This window comes from Theropithecus gelada, chromosome 9 (genome assembly GCF_003255815.1).
Source record: "Theropithecus gelada isolate Dixy chromosome 9, Tgel_1.0, whole genome shotgun sequence".
NCBI classification, from domain to species: domain Eukaryota; kingdom Metazoa; phylum Chordata; class Mammalia; order Primates; family Cercopithecidae; genus Theropithecus; species Theropithecus gelada.
Window position 1 is genome coordinate 62,742,319 of NC_037677.1, and position 27,744 is coordinate 62,770,062.

The window sequence follows — 27,744 nt, forward strand, 5'->3', positions numbered from 1 at the left end:
CAAACCTCTGAATCCCCTGGAGCCCCATCTACACCCCCACCTCCTCCAGGAAGCCTTCCACATCCCCGCTGTGGAGCTCACTCCTCTGAGCTGGAGAAAATGTGGTGTTCTCTTCAGGGGCATGCATCTTCTCTCATTCCTAAGTGGAATTTGGTGAGCTCCTTGCGGGTAGGTTCTGGGTCCCCTTGAAGCGAGGCACAGAGAAGGGAATGATAAATATGGGGGTTCACTGCTCTCAGGACCAGGGTCCCTCTGGCCTCTTGGGGCCTTCACTGGGCCTCCCCATCCATTCTCCCAGAAGAGAAGCAGAGCAGACTTCCCTTGCACAGAGAGGAAACCAAGGCACAGTTAATGGCAAGAGCCAAGGAGTCTCCACTGGGGGCTCAGGCAGGGAAGCCCAGCACCCATGAGTGAGGAGGCCACTGCCAGTCAGGGTGGGGTGGGAGGGCCCTGGGTCCCAGCTCTGAGGAGCTCTGAGAAACGCTTTACGACTTTCTAAGTGGACCTCTGCTGACAGCTTAACAGCCAGCTCCTCCCTGCCCCGGCTTCATATTTACGAGCTGGCTCTGAAGGGGGGCTCAGGAATCCGGCCCACACCACCCGATCCTCAGCCCTCTGGCTCCGGGGCCAGGAAGCCATAAAAAATGATCTTGCATTGCTTCCCTTCCCCCATGGTGTTTTAGGTGGGGCGGGGCGGGCATGGCAACGGATGCTGGGGGCAGGGAAGGTGTAGGGTCTTTAAGGCTACACAAGCACATTCTCACAGAGGGGAACTCAACTGCCCAGGCTCTGGGCAGCAGGCTTTGCCCAGTCCTGGGGGTCCCTAGTCTGAGCTGTCAAGGGCTGGACATACTCATACTTATGGGGCACCTACTCCAAACCAAGGTGTCACCTTCAATATCTCATTGAATCTTACAAAAACCCTGAGGAGTTTGACAAGGTTTGGAAAGGTTTTTGGACTCAGATCTCTACTGTTCCCTCCTGCCCCACCAGAAGGCCTCTTCAGTTTACAGTTGAAGAGTGAGACCCAGAGAGGGAAAGGAACTTGCCTAAAGTCACACAGCATATTAGTGGCAGAGTATGGACCTGAACTGGGGCTCCCAGCTCCCAGGGCAGTAGACCCATGATGCAGGCTCCTGACATGCCAGTGGGCAAGATGAGGATGATCCCTTTGCCTTCCACATGAGTCCCTCTGTCTATAGACAGCCCAGATGCCACCAGGTGCTCCCTAGGGCTCTCAACAGCTCGGGCACTCTAAGGCTGGAATTCCACAATGGTGCCTGGTCTGAGGCCCAATTGGTGGGGAGCTGCCCTTCCTTTTCAGGCTGAGGCCAAGAGGCCACACCAGCCCTGGCCATTCTCTAAGCTCAGTCCTCAGAGCTGGAGGCTGGGCTCTGGGAGCCCCCTAGGACCCCCCTACCCGTCCCTAAGTGTCCTCCCACTGTCTGGCCTGGGAAGGGCCAGCGTCTCCCACAGGATGTGGCCGTCTGGCTGGCTGAAGCCTCTACCACATCCCCTCTGGGTGCTCTCCAGGCCCAAGGCTGAGGAACGCTGACCACGGAAGGAACCCCACCCTCTGTCCCCATCCCAGCCCACGCTGGCACAGCCTCCAGTCCATATACCCTCTTCTTCCCGCTGAAGTGGGTCGGTCCCACCCAGGGAAACCAGTCCTCAGCTCTCTGCTGAGTTCAGGGTTCTGGCTACGGTGGGGGCTCAGCAAATGACCATCAAGCCCCCAGAGGGGTTCGGAGGGGCTGGTGCTAGAGGGAGGTCTGGTGGCTGCAGGCCTCTTAGTCCCACCCCTCCTGTCTTTCTCTGTGGTCTGGACCCTTTCCCTGGGGGCTCCCCTAGCGAGGGGCTGTCTGCAGATAATCAGGGAACAGATTTGGAAAGAAGGAGGAAAAAAAGCACTCCGGCGCCAGACAGGATCCTTATCTTCTGGGGCGGGATATCTGTCAGAGGCAGCGGCAGCAGGGTAGGGAGTCCTGCAATAGAGGCCCGGCACTTGCAGCCAGGCTGGGGGAGGAGGGGCCACCCCGGGCGCTGGTGGTGGGGAGGGCTGGTCTCTCCTTTTGGGCCAGACCAGTGGGAATCTATCTGGCCTGCTGGGGAGGGGATCTGGATGCCAAATCCTGTCCCCTCAATCCAGCTCTTAGGATAGGTCTCCCTGATGTGTTCAGAATGACCCTGGGACCTCTGCAAACAGAACAGAGAAAGAGAGGCCCAGGTTTCCAAGTCTCCCAAGTTCCTAACAAGGCAGCCGGGCCCCCAGACCCAGCAGCCTGGAACTGGCTGGGGGAGTGTCTTAGTCACAAGACTCTGGCCACAAGACTCTAGCTGCATCTAGGTGCTCTCACCTGCAGAATGGGGATGAAACCCCACAGGCCTCTTGCACTGAGCTATGAGTCTTCTCCCTAGAGATTCCATCTAGAAAGTGCCTTGCAAAGGGAAGGTGTGTTCTGCCTGGGGCTTTGGGCCTCTCACCCCAGGGGCTCCCTGCTGATTCTCACACAGCTTGAGAGACCAAAGGAAGGTCATACAAGGGGCTTTGCTTCTTACGCTGGCCCCCAGGACACTTTCAGTGAAACCTCTCGACATGGTGAAGGTCCTTTTCATAGAGTGGAGAGCAGGTTTTCTGATGGGGCACTGTTTCCCCAGGGCAGTCCATAAACTTTGGGACCAAGAAGCTTTGACTCCCTGGCTTGGACTTCTCTGGGCCAGGCCTGAATCCCAAGAATGAAGCCTCATTTCCATGAGGGCCCCAGCAAAAGCCCCTGGAGGAGGCAGTGTCAAGTGCCGGCCAAGGCCCTAATCAGGCTCCAAATCCAGGCTCTTTTGCTGCTTCCTGGCTGTGTGACCCTGGGCAAGTGGCCTTATCTCCGCCCCCCACCCCCGGGGTTAATCTCCTCATCTATAAAATGAGGAAGATGTCTCTTCAGTGCTAACATTTTGTAACTTCACACTTGACCTAACAGGCTCTGCCCCTGAGAAACTCGAACCGTCGTAAAAAGAAGGGAGCCATGTAACACATAAAACTGTACTCGCACACCCATCAGGCAGAGAAGCATCAAACCAAGTGTGCCCGTGTGGCCTGGAGCACCCTGGGGCCAGGTTCCTTTGTGGACCCTGTTTCTAATCTCCTGGTGGCCTCAGCCAAGAGCAGTTGGAGTGGGCTGGCCTCCTGCAGGAGTTGGACCAGTTCATCTCCCAGGGATGGGCTACAGGACGAAATGCCAGCAAGGGTCCTGACACAGAAGGAAAGACTTCTGTCTGGGGCTGGGGATTAAAGGCATACCCCCTGTGCCCCACCTCCAGGTCCCTGTGCCCCACCCCAGCCCCACCAGAACCTGGCTGGCCTGTCTCGCAGCTGCCATCTGTAGGGGCTGGTCCTCATTAGCTGCTGTGGCAGCTGAGGGGCTGGGAGAGGGAGACGCAGGCTGCAGAGCTAGCAACTAAAGCCAGGCTGTGATGGTGGCTACCTCTGGAGCTACAGTAATGGACTATGGAGTGGGGAGGGGGAGGGAAGGGGGAGACAAGGGAGTATAGGGACGGGTGACAGGCTTGGCCAGTGGGAGAGGCAAAGGTGAGAGCTGGCTGGAGCCACCAGCATCTTCCGGACTGTTATTCTGAGCAACGATTTATTTATTCAGAGGCTAGGGATGCGGCTCAGCATTGGTTGGCTCAATATTTATTACAAATGCATTGACCTTGTACTGTGGACCCCGTGATGGGGCCACCTGAGGACCCTCTTCCTCATCTCCTCGGTGCCAGGACACATTTGAAAACCTGCAAGGAAGAGCCAAGGGGTCCTACCTTCCTGAAAGACCACCCGGTCCAACTCTCGCTTTACCTTTGGGGAAATTGAGGTCTGATGCAGAAACAGCCTTGCTCAAGGTCACAGGGCACACTGGTCCTTGATCCCTGCTCGCTTGGCATTTAGGCCATCAGAATGGACAAATGCTGTGGAAGTAGAAATACCCCAGATCACATTCAGAGGGACAGTGACCTGCCCACCAGTCCCCCATCAGGTGCAGACAGAGCTGAAAGAAATCTTGGAGTAAGGTCGCAGCTTTGTGTACAAGGCACTCAAGCTCCCTTAGCCTCACTTTCTCCCTCTTCAAGAGCAAGGTAATCATGCCCATCTCACAGAGTGGTTGGGAGGACTGCATGAGGACACCCTGGAAACTGTCAAGTCCCATCCCACTGGAATTGGTTTATTCACTGACATGCTGCATGGCAGGCTGTGCTGGGAAGTGAGGCAGGATGGCCATGGGGGACTGGTATCCATCCATGGCCCCCAAACCCCTTCCTTATCACAGCTTCCAAGGCTAGGCAGGAGGCAACTAATAAATTGGCAGTAAGAGTTCCTTCTTAGCCAACTGAAGACATGTAAATGACCCAAAGCAAGGCCAGGGCTGCCAACTGGCGGAGCTCACAGTGACATCACATGCCCGTTCGCTCCAAGCCTTCCAGCAGCTGAGGTCAGCTTGCAGAGCAGGGGCCCCTCCCCCTCCAGCCCCGTGCTGAGCCAAGAGGAGCATGGCACTGCCAGGGCTGGGGCTGGGGCCGGGGCCGGGGCCGGGCCACCAGCTCGGGTTCCACAAGTTCCTCCCTCCTTGTGCATTCCCTCTGCAATCGGCTCTCCTCCACCCTCCCTGACTGCATTTCCCTCATGAACACAAGATTGCTGCTTCTCATATAACACATACGTGGTGGTGTGAACTTCTGGTAAATGAAGATCTTATTTAAAACTGTGTGCTATCAGAGGAGGAGATAAGACAGGTTTCGACACAGCTCAGCTGGCTTGCCAGGGAAAGGAGGTGCTAGGGGGCTGTGCACAGAGCCACAGGCCATTCCTGGGAGTTCCTGAGCAGTCGTCGGAGATGGGCCACAAGGCTCCTGGCGATGCTTTAAACTCATCTACGAGGGTCAAAAGGGGTATCCCTTTCTTCATCTTTGCAGGAGGGTTCAACAAGGAGGTTCTCCCATTAGAGAATTCAGTTTGCTGTGTGCAACAGAGTGGCTTAACCTCGCAGGGCTTTCCAAGAATGCATTTCCAAGAATGCAGAATTTTGGATCAGAGAGGTCTTGGAGATCCTCAGGTCCCAGGGTCCTCTACCTTAGCTGCACAAGAGGACCACCTGGGGGACTTTTAAAGATCCTGATGCCCAGGCCAGAACCCAAGATCAATTAAGTCAGGATCTCTGGGTGGGACCTAGGTGCCAGGTGATCCCACTGTCCAACTAAGGTTAAGAATGACCAAGCTAGTCTCTTTTAACATAAGTGTGCAGCAGAATCACCGGGGGTGTTTTGTGAAAATTTGTATGCCCAAACCTGGCCCACAGTCCCTAAACCAGAACCTTTAGGGTAGAGGCCAGGCATGTGCATTTTAAAAAAAAACTCGTAAGATTTTTATGTACAATTGTGGTTTTTCATTTGCTGAGAACCTGTTCACAAGGACCCACTGTGTGCTGGGGACTGTTCTGAGAATCGAGGGTACATTGCTGAGTGTACACAGCCCTGTGCTCCCGGGCTGGGGAGTCAATGCATAAGTCTGTATTCAAACAACCATTCCAGATGGCAAGAAGTGCTGGAAGAAGAGTAAAAGAGGCAGGGGACCAGGAAAGGACTCTCTGGGGAGGGGCCATTGGCACCAAGACCTGGACGACAAGGAGCCAGCCACGCCAGGCTCAGTGCGAGAGCACTCCGTCCAGAGGCACGTTTGCCGGTGTGTGAAATGACGACTCTATCAGCGGCCGAGCCCACACTCTCGCCAACCCCCACCTCACCCCCACTGTGTTTTTAGGGTGCCGGGCAGGAAATGCTTGGAAGAGGCCAGTGGGTGTCACAATGGCACCTCCTGCCCCTTAGGAAATTCTTTTTTTTTTTTTTTGAGACGGAGTCTAGCTCTGTCGCCCAGGCTGGAGTGCAGTGGTGCGATCTCAGCTCACTGCAAGCTCCGCCTCCCGGGTTCATGCCATTCTCCTGCCTCAGCCTCCCGAGTAGCTGGGACTACAGGTGCCCGCCACTGCGCCCGGCTAATTTTTTGTATTTTTAGTAGAGATGGGGTTTCACTGTGGTCTCGATCTCCTGACCTCGTGATCCGCCTGCCTCGGTCTCCCAAAGTGCTGGGATTACAGGCGTGAGCCACCGCGCCTGGCCTTAGGAAATTCTATAGGCTGCTGGGCTAAGGGGACTTTACAATGCACAGCTGAAAGCTATAAGGAATCCTATGGTTCATTAGTCCAAACCCCTCACTTAACAGACAGGGAAACTGAGGCTCAGAGAGAGGAAGTGATTTGCCTTGATGTATCATCTCTGCTCTGACAGGGTTAAATGGGACAATGACTTCACCGTGGAGGTCGCTTGCTACTGTCAAGCCCATTGTCTTCACCCCCAGCCACACCCCAAATCCCTGTTCCCGGCTGCTCTCCATATAAACAACCTGTGTGTTCCAGCCATGGTACAAGTCTGTGACACACCCAGGGAGCTTGAGTGGTAGGAAGGTGGGGAACCCCCACTTCCCTGCTTCCCTGCCCCGTAATCTTTCTGTGGGCGGGAGGTCCTTCGTCCCACACAAGGAAGCCCATGAAAGGTCAGACAGAATGGTGCCAGATAAGGCTATGGAATTTGGAATTTGGTGGGATCTGGAATTTCCCTTATGGGGAAGGCTGGTCCCAGCTGTCCACCCATGGTGAGCATCCAAAGGGAGGCTGTGCCAGGCTCCAGGGATGTGGGGGGAGGCCCACATACCCAGGGCCGGAGGCCTGATGAGGTGGGGAGGGCATAAAAGAAGGTGGCTGGTTGTCTTTGGAAAGCCCCTCCCCAGAGAGGCAGGCTAGGTCCCCAGGTCACTTGGTGGACAGGCCATTGAAAGCAATTACGACCTTGGCCACGGGCCTGCTCTGCTCAGTCTGATGTCCACCTTTGTGGTGTAGCCAGGAGGGCTAGAGGCTAAGGGCTGCCAGTCTTCAACCTGCTTGGCCTTGGCTTTGCTGTGTGTTCAGGGCTCAACAGCTTCCCTCGCTGAGCCATGGAGTGGAGGTAAGATCCTGGCTCCTGAACAGGCCTGCACCCCTCCTCGCTCTGACCAATCAGAGTAAGGGCCCTCAGGTTCCTCCTAATCACAACTGAGTTCCCCTAGGGAAAGCACGGAGGTAAGACAGGGAGTCCTTGAAGGACAATCTAGAATGGTCTACAATGCTTCTTTTCTTCATCTTTCTGAGCCACCAAACCAAGACAAGAGCAGAGAAGAGGCAGTAGAGTGAAAAGTCAGATGGTAACAGTGTAGGTTAGGAGGTAGCTCTGTCTCAGTTTCCCCAGCCATAAAAGGGCAGTGGAAACACGCCCCCTGATGACTTTGTGGGGCTCTTGAGAAGCTCAGAGTCAATAAGAAGGTGTTTTTGCATGAGTGCTCTGTGCCTGGGAGCAACAGGAATCACCTTGACCAGCAATGGTGGGACAGCCAGAGATGGCATGGGGCTGATTCTCACCACCAGCTCTTACTCAAGCCAAGGGGACACGGGGCCCTCATGCACCCCTTTATAGGGTCTACCAGACTGCCGTTCCTAAGAAGCTCTGAGAACTACACGCCCTGCCCAGAAGCACAACAACTGCCTAGAAGGAGCCTTGGAAAGGAAGTCCAGGGAGGTGAGAGGGAGATGCCCCAGGGTCCCAGGGAATTTCTGTTTAGCCTGCTCTTCCAGCAGAGATCAGGGCCTCTGGGGGTTCGGGCAAGTGCTCTGGTCCAGTGGGCTGTGATGGGAAGGAGGGTGGATGGCTTGATCCACACTTCCGGCGGCCCCTTTCCCTGGAGGGGTCGGACCCTCAGTGGGCCCTGCCCCACCCTCTGCAGGCTCCTCAGGATCCGGGGGCAGGGTGGGAGGAGGACACTGTCAAGGGTGTAATAAAAAACGTACTGACTGGTAAGCAGAATTCTCAGGCTTGGAGCAGGACCTTCCGGCAATCATGCCCCCACCATCCTCCCAGGGTCTCCTCCACTCTCTGTAGGAGCTGAGGTCTGGCTCAGCCTCTTTTCCAGCAGACCAGCTGATCTGCCCCTGGGGCTTGTTGCTCCCCATGCACCCACAAACACCCACTCTTCCTGACCAATCCTTAAAATGGCAAAGGGGCTGACTGGGGCTGGCTGACTGGCCTGTGGGAAAAGCCCAGTTCCGTCCATCAATCAACAGCTCTTGAGGGAGACAACAATCACGTCGGTGGAGGAGTCTGCATTTTATAAAGCAGCTGCAAGTGCGATTCCCTCACCACCCAGTCACTCCACAAGTAACTCCAGAGCATCCAGCACTCCCTGGGCATTGAGGGAGGTGCGCGGGAGATAAGGCCCAGTCCCTGCCTCGGGAAGTGGGTGTAGGGTGGGCTCATGGAAGGAGCACTGAATCTGGAGTCCAAAGGCTAGGGTTGAATCCAGATGAGGCCCTGACACTAAAAGCTAGATTAGGGTGGGTCACTTCACTTCCCCGAGCCCCATTTTGCTCTTCTGCTAAGACCTTCCTCCCAGAGTCATCGCAAGGACTGAATGAGACAATGCATACACAATGGCCAAGGTGGGCACAGAGCAGGCCCCGTGGGCGCCCTTGTGGGCTCAAGCCCCCCTCCACGACTGAATGCGAGGCCACAGTGTTTAATGCTTTCCCATCTGGTAAGTGAGAAATGGTATCTCGGAGTTTTACAATATGTGTTTCTGTAATTCCGAGTGAGTGTTTCAGGGTCATTGTTCTATCTTATTTTGTGAATTGTCTGCTCGTGTCTTTTTTTCCACCTTTCTGTTAGGGCTTGATCCTTTGTTCCTTGGTATTTAAAAGCCCTTTATATACTATAAATATCAGCCCTTCGTCTGTGGCATATGTTTTGAATATTTCTCTCAGTTTGTCAAGTACTTTGTCTTTTGACTTTGTTTAAGGTGTTCTGTGATTTTTTTTTTTTTTTGGTCAAAAATTTAAAAATGTTCATGTAATAAAACTGATCAGTTTTTTTATTGCCTCTAGATCTTAAGTCATAGTTAGAAAGCCTTTCCCACCCCCAAGTTTAAAAAGGAATTTGCCCATGTTTTCATTTAGTAGTTGTATCGTTGTTTACATCTAGATCCCAAATCCACTTGGAGCTCATCTCTCTGTATGGTGTGAGACTTGAATCAAATTTCACCTTTCCCCACATAGCTACCCAGTAGTCCGAGCACCATCTATTAAAAAGTCTGTCTTAACCGCAGTGACCTGTGATACCACCTTTGTTATATACTGTATTTCCATAGACATTTGGGTCTAATTCTGAACTTACTATTCTCTTTGGTCTATTTGCTAATTCACACACCAGTAAGCACACTGTTTTAATTACAGAGGCTTTACAGTATGTTTTGCTATCTGGTAGGAATAGTTTTACTTCTTTATCCCTTTCTAATGCTTCTAATAGACTTCTCTCATTTAATCACATTCACTAATGCCTCTAGCTGTGAATACTAGCAGAGGTGAATACTAGCAGAGGTAAATACTAGCAGAGGTGAATACTAGCAGGGTATCTATTACTGATCTTACTGAAAGTACCTTTAGTGTTTCCCCATTAATTAAGATACTAGCTTTAGGACTAGGGTATGTGTGTATATAAATATATTTTTATTTATTTTTATTTTTATTTTATTTCAATAGTTTTTGGGGAACAGGTGGTACTTGGTTACATGGATAATAAGTTCTTCAGTGGTGATTTCTGAGATTTTGATGCACCCATCATGTAAGCAGTGCACACTGTACCCAATGTGTAGTCTTTTATCCCTCACCCCCTCCCACACTTCCCCCATCTCCCTAAAGTCCATTATATCATTCTTATGCTTTTGCATCCCCATAGCTTAGCTCCCACTTACAAGTGAGAACATATGATTTTTGGTTTTCCATTCCTGAGTTACTTCACTTAGAATAATGGTCTCTGGCCAGGCGTGATGGCTCACACCTGGAATCCCAGCACTTTGAGAGGCTGAGGCGGGCAGATCACCTGAGGTCAGGAGTTCGAGACCAGCCTGGCGAACATGGTGAAACCCCGTCTCTACTAAAAATACAAAAATTAGCCAGGCATGGTGGCACACACCTGTAATTCCAGCTACTCAGGAGGCTGAGGCAGGAGAATTGCTTGAACCCGGGAGGCGGAGGTTGTAGTGAGCTGATATCGTGCCATTGCACTCCAGCCTGGGCAACAGAGCAATACTCCTTCTCAAAAAAAAAGTAAAATAAAATAATGGTCTCCAACTCCATCCAGGTTGCTGTGAATGCCATTATTTCATTCCTTTTTATGACTGAATAGTATTCCATGGTATCTCTCTCTCTCTCTCTCTCTGTCTCATTTAAAAAGTATCCTTTAATTCCTATTTCTTTTAGTGTAGTATTTTATCCAAGCTTTGTTCAGCATCTATGAAGATAATAATATGATTTTGTTTCCTCAGATTCATTAATATGGAACATGATATTAATTTGGCATGTTATCAAATATCATTTGGAACCACTCTTGCATTCCTGCAATGAATCAGATCTGGTCATGATGTTAAAGAGAGAGAATGGAAGGCTGGGCGCAGTGGCTCACACCTGTAATCCCAGCACTTTGGGAGGCCGAGGCGGGTGGATCACGAAGTCAGGAGATCGAGACCATCCTGGCTAACACGGTGAAACCCCGTCTCTACTAAAAATACAAAAAGTTAGCTGGGTGTGGTGGCGGGCGCCTGTAGTCCCAACCACTCGGGAGGCTGAAGCAGGAGAATGGTGTGAACCCGGGAGGCGGAGCTTGCAGTGAGCTGAGATTGTGCCACTGCACTCCAGCCTGGGCGACAGAGCGAGACTCCGTCTCAAAAAAAATAGAGAGAATGGAATTGGATGCCGCTGATCAGAGCTACCATCACTAAATACTTTCTCTGTCCTCTCCAAGTATTATCTGATTCCATCCTTAACGCAGCTCTGGGAAGCAGGCTTCATAATTCCCATTTCACTGATAAGGAAACTGACCCAAACAAGAGTAAAGTTGCCTGGCAAACATCATGCAGCCAGCAAATGAAGGAGACAGGAAGGGATCTTGGGTCTCGGGGATTCCAAAGACCCTAATGATACATGGGTGGTGTTATCTGGCTGTTATTCAGTTATTAAAAATGCTTATGGGCTGGGCGAGGTGGCTTATGCCCGTAATCCCAGCACTTTTAGGAGGCCGAGGCAGGCGGATGACTTGAGGTCAGGAGTTTGAGATCAGCCCGGCCAACTTGGTGAAACCCCATCTCTACTAAAAATACAAAAATTAGCCAGGTCTAGTGGTGGTGGGCACCTGTAATCCCAGCTACTTGGGAGGCTGAGGCATGAGAATTGCTTGAACCTGGGAGGCAGAGATTGCAGTGAGCCGATATGGCGCCACTGCACTCCAGCCTGGGTGATAGAGCGAGACTCAGTCTCAAAAATAAAAGATAAAATAAAATAAAATAAAAATAAATAAAAATGCTTATGATCTGATAAGATTTTGGAAAGGGAATATCTCTGCAGGAACTAGGGGGTGGAGGGGAGACTCTGTTTGTCCTAGAAGCTTGAGTGGTCCTCCTCAACCCACCACAGGCTCAGCAGAGGAGCGGTGTGAGGAACTGGCAAGGTGTGGCCAGCCAGGTGTGCTGCCAGCAGGCATATCTGCAGGGTGTCCTGGAGTCTGTGTGGCATGGTGGCAAGCAGTCCTCACGACCCATGTCCCCTTCCAACGTGAGCCTCTCTCTGCCTTGGCATTTACGTCTCAGGCTCTGAACAGTGTGGGAGCAACTCAGAGAGCGAAGACTGGTCCAGGGATGTGGTGGGCTGGGAGGGAACAAAATGCAGACAAGAAAACTCTAACTCTCTACTCCCTGCTGGTCCTGCCTGCCCCGTTTTCTAAGAATGGGCAGCCGGCCGAGGGATTATGTAACTTCTGGTGGGCATGGCAGATGGTGTGCTGGCTCAGACAGCATCAAACCCGGCACTGACACTAACGATCTCTGACGTGGCACCCGGGCCTCCTCTGCTCTGGGATGTGGGGTGTGCGATGGGGTCAGGGTATGGGGACACAAAGATGGATGAGAAGTGGCCAAAACTCTTGTCACTTAGCTCAATAGCTGTGGTCAGCCCCGCATGGGAGAAGCTGGTGAAATGGGCATGTGGGCCCTCCTATCCCTGCCACACAGGCAGCAGTTCCCAGGATGCACCACATAGTCCAGGGGCTGTTCTGTAGGCCTCCTGCTGCCTCAGATCAGCGACCCCTGGGGGTTTGGAGAACAGTTTCTGAAGCACCTCTCTGGGTGTTTTCTCACTTGGCCCTACCTGGCATTCAGCTTCTTTTGTTCCTTTTGGTGATGGGTAAACTGAGGCTCAAAGAAGGTGGGTGAGATTTGCCTATCGCACAGAGACAGATTTGGCCTTAGAGCTGAAGATTCCAGACTCCTAGTCCAGTGCTCTTTCCAAATGTGTACAACAAGGCAGGCTCTCCCCTTGCTGATGACCCCCAGATGATTACCAAGTCACTCCACAGGCCTTCCTGAACTGTACCCACGGTCCTTTACAGCGATGGGCTTTGACGGCTGGAAGGCATCTCAAAAGTCCCTAGGATAACCCCACTCTACCTTATGTCTAATATGCCATGTCAAGAAGGGAATACCAGAAAGAAAGAAGGCGGGTTCTGTGGATTTGGGATCCAGCAATGCAAAATCCTGCTAGAAGGCAGGATCCAGCAATTTGTGGATTTCCCTCTGGGTGGAAAGGAAAGAAAAGCGACCTTTACTGACCATGCCCATTTCCTCTAATGTCCCCACAACCAGTCAGGGGGCACACTTTATAGTGTGGCTCATGAAATTGTAGTTCGTGATGGGGCCAGGACTTGAACTCAGGTTTTCTGATTCCAGGGCAGAACCTCTTCATTTGGACAGAGGAAGCTCAGAGAGGGGAAAGGACTAGTCCAATGTCACAAAGCAAATTAGCTAGCTACATGGCTAGGATTAGAATCTAGTATTTTATTTCCAAAGAAAAAAAAGAATCCAGTTTTCCCAATTCTCAACTTGGGGCTTTTTCTGCTGTCATTGTGTGTGTGTGTGTGTGTGTGTGTGCCTATACAGAAGTCAGAAGTGGGATGGACCGGGAGGAAAATGTGGGGCTGGATCAAATTTGCAGCAGGGGTCACTGTGCCCAGCAGCCCCGGCTTTCCTGGGCTGCCAGGGAGGAATTCCAAATCAGCCTCTGGCAGAGGCCCCTGACAAGGACCAGTGAGCCACCAGCTGAGGATGGTCACTGGGCCAGGCTTGCTGCTGCCTGGGGATGTTTACTCCCAAAGATGTCAGTATGGGACATGGTGCCACCGAGAGTCTGGATCAGCCAGACCCCATGGCCAGAACTGCTCTCCTGCACCAAGCCCAGATCCTGATAAGAAGCTGGTAGCAGTCACTATAGAGGGCTGAGGCCTGGAGTCAGATCTGGCCATGGCCTTTAGATATACCTGCTCAGCCCACACTTGCTCTCAGGCCTCAGAGTCTGTTGTCCATGCGGTGGGCATTCTCTTGAGCCACAGGAAGGCAAGGTGGAGAGAAGTGATAATGGGCTTGTGGCTACAAGTAGGAAACAAACATTTAAAGTGGCCTGGACTGGCTGTGCCTTACAAGGGCCACCTTGCATATAAGCACAAAGTTTACCAGCCCAGCAGGTGTTGTGCCAGTCTGCTTTCTCTATGTAAAGGGGCCAAGGGCACTTGACTGCAAAACTTGGTTAATTCTCCGTGGCTCCACTGAATTTAGTGAATAAATTCCTTCCTGCCTAGGGGCTCTGATCACTGAAGACTTGGCTCTGGCTTCCACCGTGCCGAGTACACAGTAAGTGTTCAAAGAAAGCAAGCAGCAGATAATGAAGGGAGGGAGGCAGGCAGGCAGGAGGGGAAGGCTGGAAGCAAGGGAATGAAAAATCTTCTAATTCTTTGGTTACTCATCCACAGCAGCAGGTCCATGAACAGCTGGGACAAAATCACAGCTACCTCTTGGGTGAGTAAGGTCTGACCATGAGTTCTCATTCATCCGTTCTACAGAGATTTACCCAGTACCTTCCGGGTGCCAGGAACACACACGAGTAAGCAAAATCAGACCCAGCCTCCCTAGTCACCTAGTGCCATGACTGCTTTGCCATCACCTAGTAGTTTCAATCCATCTTGCCTGTCCCTGCTGAACCTGTCTCCCCAACCCTGGAGCCCTGGCTTGGTGACAAGGAAAGAATGCAGGCTGCCCCATCCGACAGACTCCCACCCACCAGAGGTCACTGCTCACTCCCAATCTCACTCTGCCCTGCTGTGTCACAGAATGACCAAAGGTGGGACAGGGATGGGGGAGGGGGCCACGGACAACTTTCCTGGAATTCCTGACTCAATTTCTTGTAAGCTCTGCATCCTGCATGGGTGTCTAGGTCCCCAGCTAGGCAGGCGGACGCCTCTGATCGCATTACAGAACTGCTTTCCTTGGGTGTTGTCTCCTGAAGGCAGTAATGCCTCCTGACACCGCTTGTGGCCTCTGGGGGTTGCAGGCTCTTGGGTGATCTCAGCAGAAGACCCCCTGGGGATGCCTCCTGGGTCAGGGCAGGCCCAGGTGAGTACCAGGGACCAGAAAAAGCAGCCTCTCTCTTCCTGCCCCTCTCCCTGGCTTTCTGGCCAACCTGGAAACTGCCACTTTGGGACCCTCTGTCCCCCTGTTCTGCCCAGAGATGCATAGGGAGAGAATCAGGGCCCAGGCCCAGCCCTAGTCCTATCCAGGGGTCAGCCAGATTGGGGGTGGGGGGAGTGGACGAGGGGCAGGAAGAGAAGGGAAGGCAATGGAAATGCACAGAGCACCCACTCTGCCAAGACTGCATATGTGTTAGTTCACGTCACATCAGCACCTGATGAAGGTAGAATCATGCCTATCTCATGAATTGGGAAGCTGAGGCACAGAGGGTGAGCCACCTCTGGAAGATTCAAATCCTAAAGCCTGGGCCTTTTCCCACTGTACTAAGAGACCTCTGGCCCTGGAAGTCTTGAGTTGCTAGATGATCAGACACGAGTCAGAACCTGAATGTAGAATTTGTCTCCTAGGTAGATGTGCCAGACAGTCCCACCCATACCTTCATGTACACATCCCCTACCAGGGTCACACTCTCCATTTACCCAAAGTCTCTCATCTCTCAAGCGCCAGTTAAGTGCAAACCTTCCCTCTTCCAGGAAGCCTTTTCTGAGCACCCAGGCCACAAGAGCTTCTTCCTCTCAACATTGAGACATTTCCCTTCATTCCACCCAATACACGGTGCCCACATGATGATGATAATGATGACGATGATGATGATGATGACAGTGAATGTCACTGAGCACTTCAGAATATGCAGAGCACTTTTACGCATGATCTCATCTACCCCAAATCTAATGAGATTGGTGTTACTACTCCCATTTTACAAACGAAGGAACTAAGCTCAGAAATAAGCTCAGAGAGGGTAGGCAACTTGCTCTTCTAAGACACACAGCCAGATGGTGGCACTGCCAGGATTTGAACCCAAGTAATGTGACTGCACAGCCTGCCCTCTAAACATCACGCAAGACCCCTCCCAAGACACATACATCTTGGCTCATCTTGAATGGTTGCTCTCTTGCATCACCCTAACCCCCCTTGTACCCCAGCATCACAGGCCAGGCACTTGGCCCATGCTTCAAGCAGCAGCACAAAGCCCATCAGTTCTTCAAGAGTCAGGCCCATGGCTTTTTAGCTTCTGACCACAGAGCTCAGCACTTGCTCAGGCTGAATGAATGGGTATGTGCATCAGGTTTTAGGGTGGGCTGGTGTTCCGATACCCTACGTGGAGACAGGAGTCCTCATTCCCCAACCCTCAAGATTGGCCTCCCCCGGCCTCTGAGAAATGAAGCCATGCATGACACGGGGCCACGTCTGCAAAGTCTGTCCCTAACACACCCTCAGCAGGGTGTACTTGAGCTTTGGAGTGGGTGACAAGGGTGGGGGACCACGGGCCCTTACTCGCACATGCCCAGGCTGCCTCTGCCAGTGGGGCCCTTCTCTACCTCCTGGGCCCTGCTTGGCATCTGGGGTTCTCAGTCTCTGAGGCAGGAGACGCTTATGGAGCAGGAAAAAGGGACCAAGTTCCCAGAGGGTGATTTACGGCTTCGGTGAGAGAGACACCCAGGGCCGCATAATGCGTGCAAGGGCATTCCAGTCAATATATTGACTTTCTGGAGAGGCCTCTGTAAACACAGGTGGTTCTGGGCCTCGGCTACCTCTGTTTCTTTCTGACTGCTGGGTCCTCTTCAGATAGAACCAGACAAAAACCCCACATCCTGTATGGATCATCCTTCCACCTCTGCCCGACTCCAGACTTACAGATAGGAAGGGAAACCAAACAATCAGAACGCAGAGAGGGAAAGGCATTTGCCCAAGGTCTCACAGCAAATGAACTCGGCCAGGAGTGGCGGAGACTCCTGGCCCTGACCTCCCAGCTTTCACTCCCGTTGAGGAAGATGATGATGCATCGCTGGGCTCTCTCTGGGGCAGGCTGCGTGCCAACAGGCCCTAAGTGCTTGCTGTGTGCCGGGCACTGTGCTAAGGGGTTTTCCATACATCAGCTCATGAGACTCTCAAGGCAATTCTGAGGATGATGTTATTATTACCCCCATTTTACAGATGAGAAAATGGAGGTACAGTCCAGTTAGGTGAGCTGCCCAACGTCACCACGTAGTCAATGACAATGCTGGGAGGCCATGTTAACCCCTCAGAATTCCAATTGGCAATGCCATGCACTCTTCTGCACCTGCAGCTAAGGCCCCGGTGAGAGGTGTGTGCGGAAACAGAGCAGCTGGGGGTTCCCAGAGGTGGTGATGACAAAGGATCTCCCCACCCCTACCCCTGGCAAATGGCTCACAGAAGTGCTAGGCAGAGGATTCCACCGTTCCCCTTCTTACCCACTTTGTGTTCTCTGGTGGGGGAAGGGCAAAGGTAGAGAAATACCTCCCCAAGTCTCCACCCCCAATATGATCCCTGCCAGTGCTTAGAAAGTATTTTCTGGGCTCGTTTCACCTTTGGGAGCCACACAGAGAGATTCAAGAAGAAGGCAGCCTTTTGCCTCCAGGCCCTGCCACAGTCCTAGCCCACAGAGTCAGAAGCAGCTGAGAGGACTCGTGACCCAAGCACACACGTTCAGTTGAACCTGGGATGCTGGGAGGTGGAATGGGCTAGAGGGTCTGTTCCCCAAGACTGGTGTTCACCCCAGGATGGTAAACACCGCAGATGCTAACAGGGGCAAATTTCCCAAGAGTAGGGAGAGGTCGGCTGGCACCCCTGCCCACATGCCCAGCTGGCTAGCCCCCCCATCCCATCCTCTCTTCAGGACATGCTCTCAGAAGGACCGGAAAAGGACAGAGTAAAGGTCTGGCACTCATCACCCGCCCCAGGAAGCCCCATGCCTTACAACTTTGGCTCTGCTATGCTCTCCCTTGCATATCATCTGTCACTCTCACATGGCATCCGCAATGCTCTGAATGCCACTTAACATTTCTAGAGTGGACATCAGCATCCCTTACAGACAGCACCTCCTCGAGGGCTGTGACCAGGGCTGCTTAGGAGTTCTGACCTTGTGATGGTTCATACTGAGTGTCAACTTGACTGGATGGAAGGATATAGAATATGGATCCTGGGTGTGTCTGTGAGGGTGTTGCCAAAGGAGATTAGCATTTGAGTCAGTGGGCTGGGGAAGGCAGACCCACCCTTAATCTGGGTGGGCACCATCTAATCCGCTGCCAGCAGGGCTAGAATATAAGCAGGCAGAAAAATGTGAAAAGAGAGACTGGCTTAGCCTCCTAGCCTACATCTTTCTCCCATGCTGGATGCTTCCTGCCCTCGAACATCAGACTCTAAGTTCTTCGGTTTTGGAACTCAGTCTGGCTCTCCTTGCTCCTCAGCCAGCAGACGGCCTATTGTGGGATGTTGTGATCTTGTGAGTTAATACTTAATAAACTCTCCTTTATATATATATTAGTTCTGTCCCTCTAGAGAACCCTGACTAATACAAACCTGGGTCCCAGTCCTGCCTCTTCAGCCTCCTAAGTGAAAGCCTCCACCTCCTCGGTGGGTTCTTATAAGGACAAAGTGAGATTGCACATATAAAAGAGTTTTGTAAACTGTAAAGCAACATGCACACCAGGGTCGGGGGAGGGACTGTGATTTTCCTGTAGGCTTCCCTGCTCCGGAACAGTCCATCTTATCCTAGAGTTGAAGTGATGGAAGTCCTTCCTGTGGACAGCCCTGGGAAAGCAGGGAAGTGCTTCTGTGACCAAGAAAGTGGTAAGGACAGTGGAGTCCAGCATGTGTGTGGGTGTGTCTGTCCTCTTTCAATTGCCACCACTGAGAGTTCCAGGCCCCAGCCACGTCAGCCTGAGATGGGGTCCTCCACTGGGGATCCCACCCACTCAAGCTCTGCTGGCCCCTTCTCCAGCAAACTCTAGAGGCGAACTCACTCCCCTTGGGGGAGACAGGCTGAAGCATAAGCTGACCCAGGTCAGAGAGCAGATCTCCAAACCGCAGCTGCTCCCATGCTCTGGGGAAGCTGGGAGTCGACTGCAGGAGACTCCAGGTCTGGGACCCTAGTCTTCCCGGGGGCAGTAGCCCAAGCTGCTGGGCTGGCTTAGGGTCCATCTCTGCCAACTTTCCTCCCCCTGGAGCACTAGGACCCACCTTCATGCAGGCCTGTCCCATCCACACTCAGCAGGGAAAGCTGTCCTCTGCCCTTCCAACAGCAGAGCCAGGCCAAACCCTGCTCACAGTGCAGGTGCGGGGCAAAATGAGGTCTCTTAAGTGCCGACGGCAAATGGCCTGTGTCCCATCCTGAAGTGGAATCCCCAATAGAATACAATGGATGGAGCTTCCCATGCCTGGCGGTGACTCACTGTCTCCACATTACATATACCTATTTATACACAAACACACCACAAGTGTGCCCATGTGACATTGCCCACCCCCCACATACCCAAACACACACACACAGCCTATACACCACACATCCTGAGTTACAAAAGGCACAACCCTCCTCAAACACGCATCCATCCTCTGGCACACACCAAGTGCATGGCTCGCCCCCACACACACCTGACACCCCAATGCAACACCACACCCACCCTCCCCTCCAACTGCAAACTCCCACCTCCGCCCACCTGCTTAATACACATTCTCACCCCCCCACACACACTCCTTAATACATACTCTCACACCCCCAAGCCTGCCTTCTTGGAGAAGCGAGCCAAGCGGTGCGGCGCCGCGAAGGGGTAAGTTGCAAGCGCTGGGGGCAGCCTGTTCTGGGAGGTGAGAAGGAGGGCGGCTCCGCGCACTCACTCGCTAGGCGGTGGTGTTAGAGCTCCCGGGGCTCCAGCGGACCGATTTAGCTCGGCTGGGGAGGGAGGTGGAGATGGGGACTGGGGGGGGGGGGCGCAAGAGAAGGTAGAATCCAGCCCCCCAAGCGGCGGAGATGCTAATCAGGCCGCTTAGTTGGAAAAGGTAAATTCGGGCGCTCGCAGCAGCCCAGCGCTTTTTGGAGAGAAGGAAGAGGAAACAAAAGGGGTGGGGGTGGGGAAGCGGGAGGCGGCTGATTTATCCCGGCACTTCAGCAAATATTTTCGCTGCCATTAGCATCCCCGAAGACCAGGAGGAACACCACGGGGACCTGTGGCTTAGCGCGCTCCGCCCGGGCTTGTCTGCCCGCGGGGGCGCAGCGGCTGCGGCGGTTCCGGGCCGGAGTTACAATCCAGCGCCACCCAACTCCCAGTCGGGGGCCGAGGCCAGCGCCGGGATGCATGGAGCCGGGGGAAAAGCCCGCGGCGCCCCCGGCGGATCACAGACCCTAACGGGGCGGGAGGTGGCGCCCCAGCCCCAACCTCTGTAGCCAACCCAGTGGGTGGGAAGTGCCCATACCCTAGGCCTTCCGGAAAGTGCTCTCTCCTTGTATTATTCTAATTACGGTATTTTTAATTTCCTTAAAAAAATAAGAAACAGAAAAGCACAGAACGCACTTGTTTGGTTTCATTTTGCCTTCACAGCTTTAATGACTCTATTTGTGGAAGCTGTTTAGGAAACTGGTGAGGAGGAGAAGGAGGAGGACGCCAGAGAAGCGCCAGCTCTGGCCTGAGTGCCGGCTTTCTCTTCCCTACCCTCTGGGGGCCATCTGCCCAGGCAGCAGTTTCCATGGGCCCAGGCTCCCACCCCCAAGTCCCAGCCTATGACCCAGCCCCCTCTGCCCTTTCCTGAAGGCGGCAGTGGCCTCCAAGCTGTCTGCGTTCCACCCAACCCCAACTCTGAGGGTCAAAAGACCTGCTGCCTGTGGGCCCTGGGGGAGGGAGGTTCCCAGCACTGTCTATTCAGAATCACTCACCTTGTCTGAGAGCTCTTGGAATGGAAAGGATCCACCTCCCCACAGCCCATCCCCAAAGTCTTAGGCAGTCCACAAACCTCCTTAGAAAACCTCCGTGGCTCAGGGAATCAGGAGTAGGAGGCAGGCCTCATCTTAAGCCTGACACCCAGGAAAAGGGTCACAAGACCTTTGGTCCAGGAGAAACTCAACAACAAAGAGAGGTGGGGGAGGACAGGACACTGGCTCCCAAAGCTTTGAATATAAGTAAAACGTAAAAACATATTCTGTCCCCAACTCTACAAATGGGTGCAGAGCTCTAAAATGCTAATGTTTATTTGGCCATGCAGCCCAAGGGAGCTTGACTTGGGACCTGTCTCCCTTCCCCAGGTCAGGGCAGTTGCTCAGGAGGCCAATGCTGGGGGTCGGGACAGCCACCTCTGGGCACTTGCCTGGTGGCAGACCTTCGGCTCTGCCCTGTTCCCCTCTCCTGGAACACCTCTCCACCCTCCCAACTCTCAACCTCTTTCCTCCATCCTGCCATGAGTTCCAGTCTAAAGCAGCCATCGAAGCAATATTATCTTTAGCTGCCTGCCTTAAGTGGTGCCTCAATTTCAGAGTCTCAAGCCCACACCCATGATGGTGAGTCTCTAGTCCAGGTGGGATGAAGGAGCTAGAAGCACTAGACTGAGGTTGTGAGGCCTCAGTTCAAGTCCTGGTGCTACCGGTGAGTCCCAATGTGACCTTGGGCAAGTTGGCCTGTACCAAAGTGTCAACAGTTAAATAAGTGGATTGGAAAAGAGGGGAACTGTTTTATCCTACAGAATTCCCTGTTTGCGGGGGAGGGGAGAGAGGTGGAGGAGAGAGATCACAGGAGAAATTGCTCCCCTGCAGTGGTACTTTCACTTTAATGAGAAAACCCATTAAGACACTTGATTTTCCATTTGTTTAAGTGAGATGGGTGTTTGCTACAGTGAGTGCAGAGGGAGACGAGGACAGGCTACCATTGTGTGTGCTCAAGTGCGTGCACGCGAGCACACACATGCACACACACACACCAAGCAGAGACACTACAAAAACTCTGATTTTAATTGCACCTTAAAAAGAAGTATTATCTTGACACCTCAACTCCTTCTCAACCATCCCAGCCAGAGGCCATGGAAAGGCTCATTAAAAGCTCCAGGAAGGACTGAAAGGTGGGGTGGGAGGAGATTTCCAGGGCCAACTAGAGCTTTTGAAGTGGCCTTTTTTCTGGCTAGTCACTTGCTGAATCACCTTCTAAGGGTCTGGGGTTTTATGGTTCCAGTTTTGATTTCTCCACCATCAGACTTTACAGCTTAAAAAAATTCTCAGTGCTGTAAAGGGAGCTCATTCCCATATTCACCAGGGATGGGGTCAGGGTGGGGAAAAGGAGAGAGAGGTGCCTGCCACTTGAGGGGAGCTTGGACACCCCTAGTAAAGATCCATCTCTGGAGGGAGAGCCTCACCTGCCTCAGTTTGTTATGAGGCTCACGGCAGAGGGGTGGGTGGATAAGAATGGGAGGGAGGGTCTGCTGGGCTTGAATCAGCCTGGCTATTGGACAAGAGCCCTTCACACAAGTCTTCAATCTGTGGCCAAGTGAAGGCAAGATTTGGAGAAAGCCAACACTCTGGACTTGATTTTCCCCATCAGTGAAATGGGGCTTGTGAAAGATCCACTGGAAAAACCCAAAGAACATTCTGAAAGAATGATGCTTTGTGCCTGTGGCATTAGAGAAAAAAGATTGTGTGGGAGGAAGGGACATGTTCTCCCTTCTGAAGGCAGGTTTCTAAGGGCCACACATTCTGGGCAATGAGAAGGCTGCAGGCAGACCCCACCAGTTGGCCCCTCTCCAGGCTGGTGGGCAGGCAGCTCCTGCCGCGCTAAGTAATGAGCACAATTCCAACACCGCTTCTGCTCGCTGGTGAGAAATCAAAGCCGGGTATTAGAGGCCATTTCTGACTGGGCACCATTCGTGCCCAAATCCATCAAAGCCCTGGGCCTGGGGTTTCTTCTGGGGAAGGTGGGGGCTGGATGCTTTGTTAAGCAGGAAATGCAGGCCACCCCCAGCCTTCCTGGCCAAGCCCACCCACCCAGAGAACTATAGGCCAACCAGTCTTGTCTTTCTCCTACTGCAGCCTCTCATTGCTGGTAACCTAAGTATTTATTCCTGATCCCACTGTCCTGCTGGTACAAAAGCAGCTTCCCAAGACACAACCCTGCCCATGTGCCATTTACAGAGACTTCACCCTACCCTTCAATCATCTGCTCAACCCCCCTCCAACCAGAAACCAACACCCCAACCAAGCACCTCCCACGTCTAACTGCACCCTTTAAAACAAGGTTGGACATTCAGCAGCCTGCCTTCCCCCATCCCCATCATTACCTTCCAACTTCAAAACACTGCTTTAAATACCAGAGTCTGCCCAAATCATAATTAAGTTGGATCAAATGGTTGAGTGTTGTAACTCTACTGCACAGGACTTGCACCAGGAAAAAAAAAAAAAAAAAAAAGTGGGGAATGTACTAAAGCCAAGCTCTCACTCCTGGCCGTGGGAATCACTAATTCCAGAAAGAGGAATCTTTGGCTATGGAGGGGGGAAGGGCGGATGTCAACATCGCAGCAGGAGGTAGGAGGTGGGGAGGGCTGCGTCATCTCGTCCACTTTCCGCTCCAGTTTTCCTGCTCCATTCTCAGCCTCAACTCAGAGAGGACTCCGTGCAGGAGTCCCCGTCCCCACCCGGCTCCGGAGCCCAGGCGCCCGGCGGCCGTGGCTAGCCCACTTGCTTGGGTTCAGGTACCAGAGAGAGGCTGGCTCCAGTCAGTCCACAGCCTCCCCGGGAAAACGCAGCCCAGCCAGCGACGCCGGGTCCAGTTACAGGACGAGCGAGAAACGTATTCATCCACGGCGAGAGAGGCGGATTAGGGACTTTATTTCAGGAGCCCACCAGTCCGCTGAAGTCATCTTTGTGGGTCCAGAGCGGGCGCTGCACCAAGGAGAGCGCACCTAGTCTGTTCCCTGGACAGCGAGAATGTCAGTGACCCATTTAAAAGGAAACTCCGCAGGATCCCTAGGAGCCCCCGCCCGCATCCAACACACACACACACACACACACACACACACACACACACCCCAACATTCAGAAAAAAAAAAAAAAAATCCAGACCTGCGGGCCCAGCGATCTCGGGGAAAGCTATGTGTGCAGGACTTAGCCCTCCCCGCGTCAGGAGCCCTGCAAGCCAGCCTCCCCCGGCTGCCGGAGCCCTTCCCGTGTTCAGCAGGTCTTTCGCTCTCTCCCTCTGGTCTGCGGATTCGTGTCCCTATAGCGTGTAAGAGCCTAGGCGAGCCGGGACCAGACTAGTAAGTTACTGGCATAAGGCAGCGAGCGCACACCTTGCTTATGTAGCCACAGATTTTTTTCGGGGCGGACGCCAGGCGCGCGGAGAGCCGGGGGTCCCCAAGAGGCGGTTCCTCCCGGAGACTCAGACCCTGACTCCGACACCCCTTCCAGGGAGAAGAAGGGATCCCTTTCAGGAGCGAGCAGGGAGTTTTCAGTTTACTGTGAACCCTCTTCCCTGCGCCCCCCTCCCGCTATGTGGATGCGCCATTGCCCACTTTGGGAGGCAGTTAAATCTACATTCTAACTTGGGCGCCCTTGCCGCTTTCCCTGCGCGCATCGATGCGACGAAAGACCACCTCAACTTCAGGGTAGAGTGAGGCGCAAGGGTCCCCTAGCCCCGTGCCCCCAGGCCCGATCGCTTCCTACCTGCTTGGCTCAGCCTCGGGTCCCAGCAGAGCAGCAGTGCCAGCAGCAGCGCGACCCGAGCTCCGCTCCGGGTCCACATGCTCCCGCGGCCCGGTTCGGGCGCCTCTCCCCCGGGGCTGTCTCCCTGGCCCCAGCCTCGCCGCCGCCGTCTTCGCCGCCGCCGCCGCCTCCTCGCCGTCCTCCCCGGCGCCCGGCCGCGCCAGCCCGTGCCTTCCGTGGGGACAGCGGCAGCCACGCTGCGCGGAGGGCCCCCTGGCACTCGGAGCGCGGTGGGTGCCTGGCGCCGGCTCTCGAACCAGGCTCCGGCGCGCCCCTCTGGCTCCGGGTCTCCGAGCGCTTGCCTAGCTCCGGCGCTGTGGCTCCGAAGTTGCGCGACCGCTCAGTGGCGCTCGCAGCGGCGGCGCCGCGCAGTCCCAGCCCTTGTGCGCGCCTCTCGGAGCCCCGCGGCTGCCTGCGGCTCCGGCGCCCCAGCCGGCCCCAGCCGCCTGCCACAATGCTGAGCGCCGCCGCTCGCTCGCAGGAGTGAGTTCGTCAGCCGAGGGGACCGCGAGCGGCCGGGCGGGGCCTGGCCGGCAGAGGGCGGAGTCGGCAGGGGGGCCTTGAGGGGGAACCCGACGGCCATCTGGGCGCGGCCGCGACAGAGCTGGGGTACCCCGGGGGAGGTTCCTCTCGAGACACTGGGCGGGCGCAGAGCTTTGAAAAACCCGGCCGCTGGAGAATGACTGGACGTGGAGGCGGCCCAATTTTTGCTTGCCCAAATTAAGGAAATCTGGCTTTGAGCCTTCATTTGGCTTGGCCATGTCAGCTTTCTCCTCTGATTGAATGTAGGACTCTCACTTTTGACTCTCCTGTCTGTAGTATGCGCTCTGCCTTCCACATGTGGGGATCTTTCCAAAAAAAGCTCCCAAAATGAGAACACCCAAGTCCTGGTTACGCTGGGGCTTACAGCAATGTGAAGCTGGGTATAGATTAGGATTGTCCTGGCTGGCTCTGCTTGTCTGTATGATCTTCGGCAGAACTGTTAACCAGACTCCTGGAAACCCTCCAGCACTCTGATCCTGGGTTGCTGTAAACCAGCATCCTACGTGACAGTGGGACAGCCATTTTTGCCTCAGTGTAAACTTGAACTCTGCCCCTTACTTGCTGTGTGACCTTGAACAAGTTACTTAACAATTCGGATGCTGCCTTCATCATCATCTGTAAAATGGAGGAAAAGGATAACTATTTCATAAGGGGGTATATAATTAAATGTTTAAAATTGTGTGGAAATTGCAGTGCAATATCAATAATCTCTTTCCAAGATTCTCCCCTCCCAGCCAGTCTGATTCCAGGGGGAAAGTCCTAACCAGCCACGGGTGGTCCGAGGAGCACGTGGGGACAGGTGAGGTTTGAAGGATGGGCAGTGTCTTGGGATTGAAACCCAGAGAGGTCAGAATAAGGGGATCAGCTAACATAGGCAAAGACCTTCCCTGTGCCAGGCACAGGGCTAAGCACTCTGTATGCATCATGTCAGTTAATTCTCACAATCCTCTGAAGTAAGCACCATTTACATCCCATTTTACAGATGAGGACTTTGCACAGAGGTGTAAAGCCACCTGCCAGAGATCACACTGCTTGGAGTGAATGAGTGACTGAGCAAAGGGGACAGGGGAGATGGGATTGGAAAGAAACCCTTTAAACGGGGGAGCCTCCCTCGAACACTCTCCCTGGGGATGGATTGGGCTGTGCAAAGGGGACTGTCCTAGCTGTTTCCCCAGAGGTGAGGTGAAGGCAGGGCTACCCAGTACCCTCTCCACACACACTCCCCTCACAAGTCTGGGTCTGGAGTATTGGGGAGATCGTGCATGCCATCAGCACATCTCCCTAACTGGGCACCCAGCATCAGGAGAGTGGCAACGGGTGGACCTGGACTCCCTGGGGGAAGGACTTCCGTCAATTGAGAAAGGCTGCTGTGGGGCAAAGGTAGGTTGCTTAGCTTGGCCTCTGACAGCCCAGGCAAGGGCAGTGGATGAGAGTCAACAGCTCAGCACAGCCAAACAACTCCACCTTGCAAATACACATGCACACACACACCTACCCACCCATACACACCTGCAAAGGTACACACATGAAAACATGCGACAAAGACACAGGTGCGATGTTTCATCTTCCAGAAACATCACACCTACAAATAGGCACCCCACTCCAAAGACACCCACATACCAAAGATGTATGCCTAAAAAAGCAAACACACAGGCGCACACAGCTAAAAACATGAATAGGCAGATGACTGCCAAGACAAATAGATATTTAGATACTTAACTACTGCCAGGAAACACATACAGGCACGCCTGTACCAAGACCCACATCTGTCATCTCCTGGATGCGGGCACATGGTCAAGGTTGTGCCTATGCTGGAGAGCTCAGCAGGGACCTCAGCAGAGAGGGGCAGCACGCAGAGACCACAGCATGTTCTCTCTCTCTCTCCTTCAGGCCTGTGGGGTATTGGAGATTTTTCTTAAAAGTTCCAGTCCTTGGAACTTTGCTGTTTAGGTGGTAAAGTGTACCCAGCAGGCCTTTCTAGTCCAAGTATCAGGTTTCATGCCTTTGTTTAATTCCTGGCTGCAGAGAAGGGAGACTGAGGATAGGGGGCAAGCAAAAGGAGGGCATTACCCCCTCTCCTACCAGTCCCTGCCCCACTTCCCTTCGCAGCCTAACCACTCTCTCAATTCTTGAAATACACTCATGGGAGGTCCTGGGCCCTGCTCTCCCTCCAGGACTCCAGCATCAGGGCAGGGGACTTTGCGTGTTGGGAATCTCTCTGTAACTGCTCTGTGCCCCTGCTCCTGTACCAAGTCTCTGGCCCTTCTCCAGCCACCTGCAGCTGAGCGGTTGCAGATGTGGTTCCTCTCCAGCCCTGGCATCTCAAGAATGCAGGCTCTCAGCTGAGGCCAGGGTGGGGGCTTCAGAGGGAGTCAGACTCCCCCTGAGCCATAACTTTCCCTGGGATGGGTGAAGAATGTGCAGGGTCCCTGCCCATGGGATGACACATTAAGATAGCAGGATTAAGATTTGCTAGGGTGTTCCCAAACCCAGTGCCGTGGGCCTCACAGCAAAGGCGTCCTGCTAGGGTTAAGCATGAGGACGAGGTAGTGAGTTGCTTGAAGTCAGGGGCCCTGTGTTCCCTGTTCCCCACGATATATCTAGCACTGAAGACAGTTTCTGGCATAGCAGGGATGCAAGCAACGTTGGTTGAGTGGGTACATTAATAAGGCTGGGGAGAAAGGGGTTGATGGTCAAAGGGCCTACAGAGTTGCTATGTGAGACCCACCTTCCCTGGGTCTGGGGGTTCTGAGGCTGGAAGTGGAGCAGGCTTTGTGGCATAGATCTGCTTTGAAATCAGGCCCAGAGCCAGTTCTGACCCTTAGTGGGGACTGCAGATGCTTCCACCGGCTACCCTCACTTCTCTCAAACCACAGGAGTGTGTAGGAAAGAGTTCTGGATCTGGACAGCTGTGGCCCTAGACCTGGGGGCTGTTCTTACCTGCTGGGGGATCTTAAGCCAGTTACTGAAACTTTCCAAGCAT

The 27,744-nt window shown here is 53.5% G+C and overlaps 1 protein-coding gene across 2 annotated transcripts in view; it reads right to left on the reverse strand.

Annotated features, from left to right (window-relative positions):
• UNC5B (unc-5 netrin receptor B) overlaps positions 1 to 24,709 on the reverse strand; it is a 90,848-nt gene extending 66,139 nt beyond the window's left edge. For both annotated transcript variants that reach the window (XM_025397398.1, XM_025397397.1), the window contains exon 1: positions 24,180 to 24,709. In XM_025397398.1, the coding sequence (XP_025253183.1) occupies positions 24,180 to 24,258 (79 nt within the window). In that variant the 5' untranslated portion in view covers positions 24,259 to 24,709. The remainder of the gene's footprint in view (positions 1 to 24,179) is intronic.
• Between the last annotated feature and the right edge of the window lie 3,035 nt (positions 24,710 to 27,744).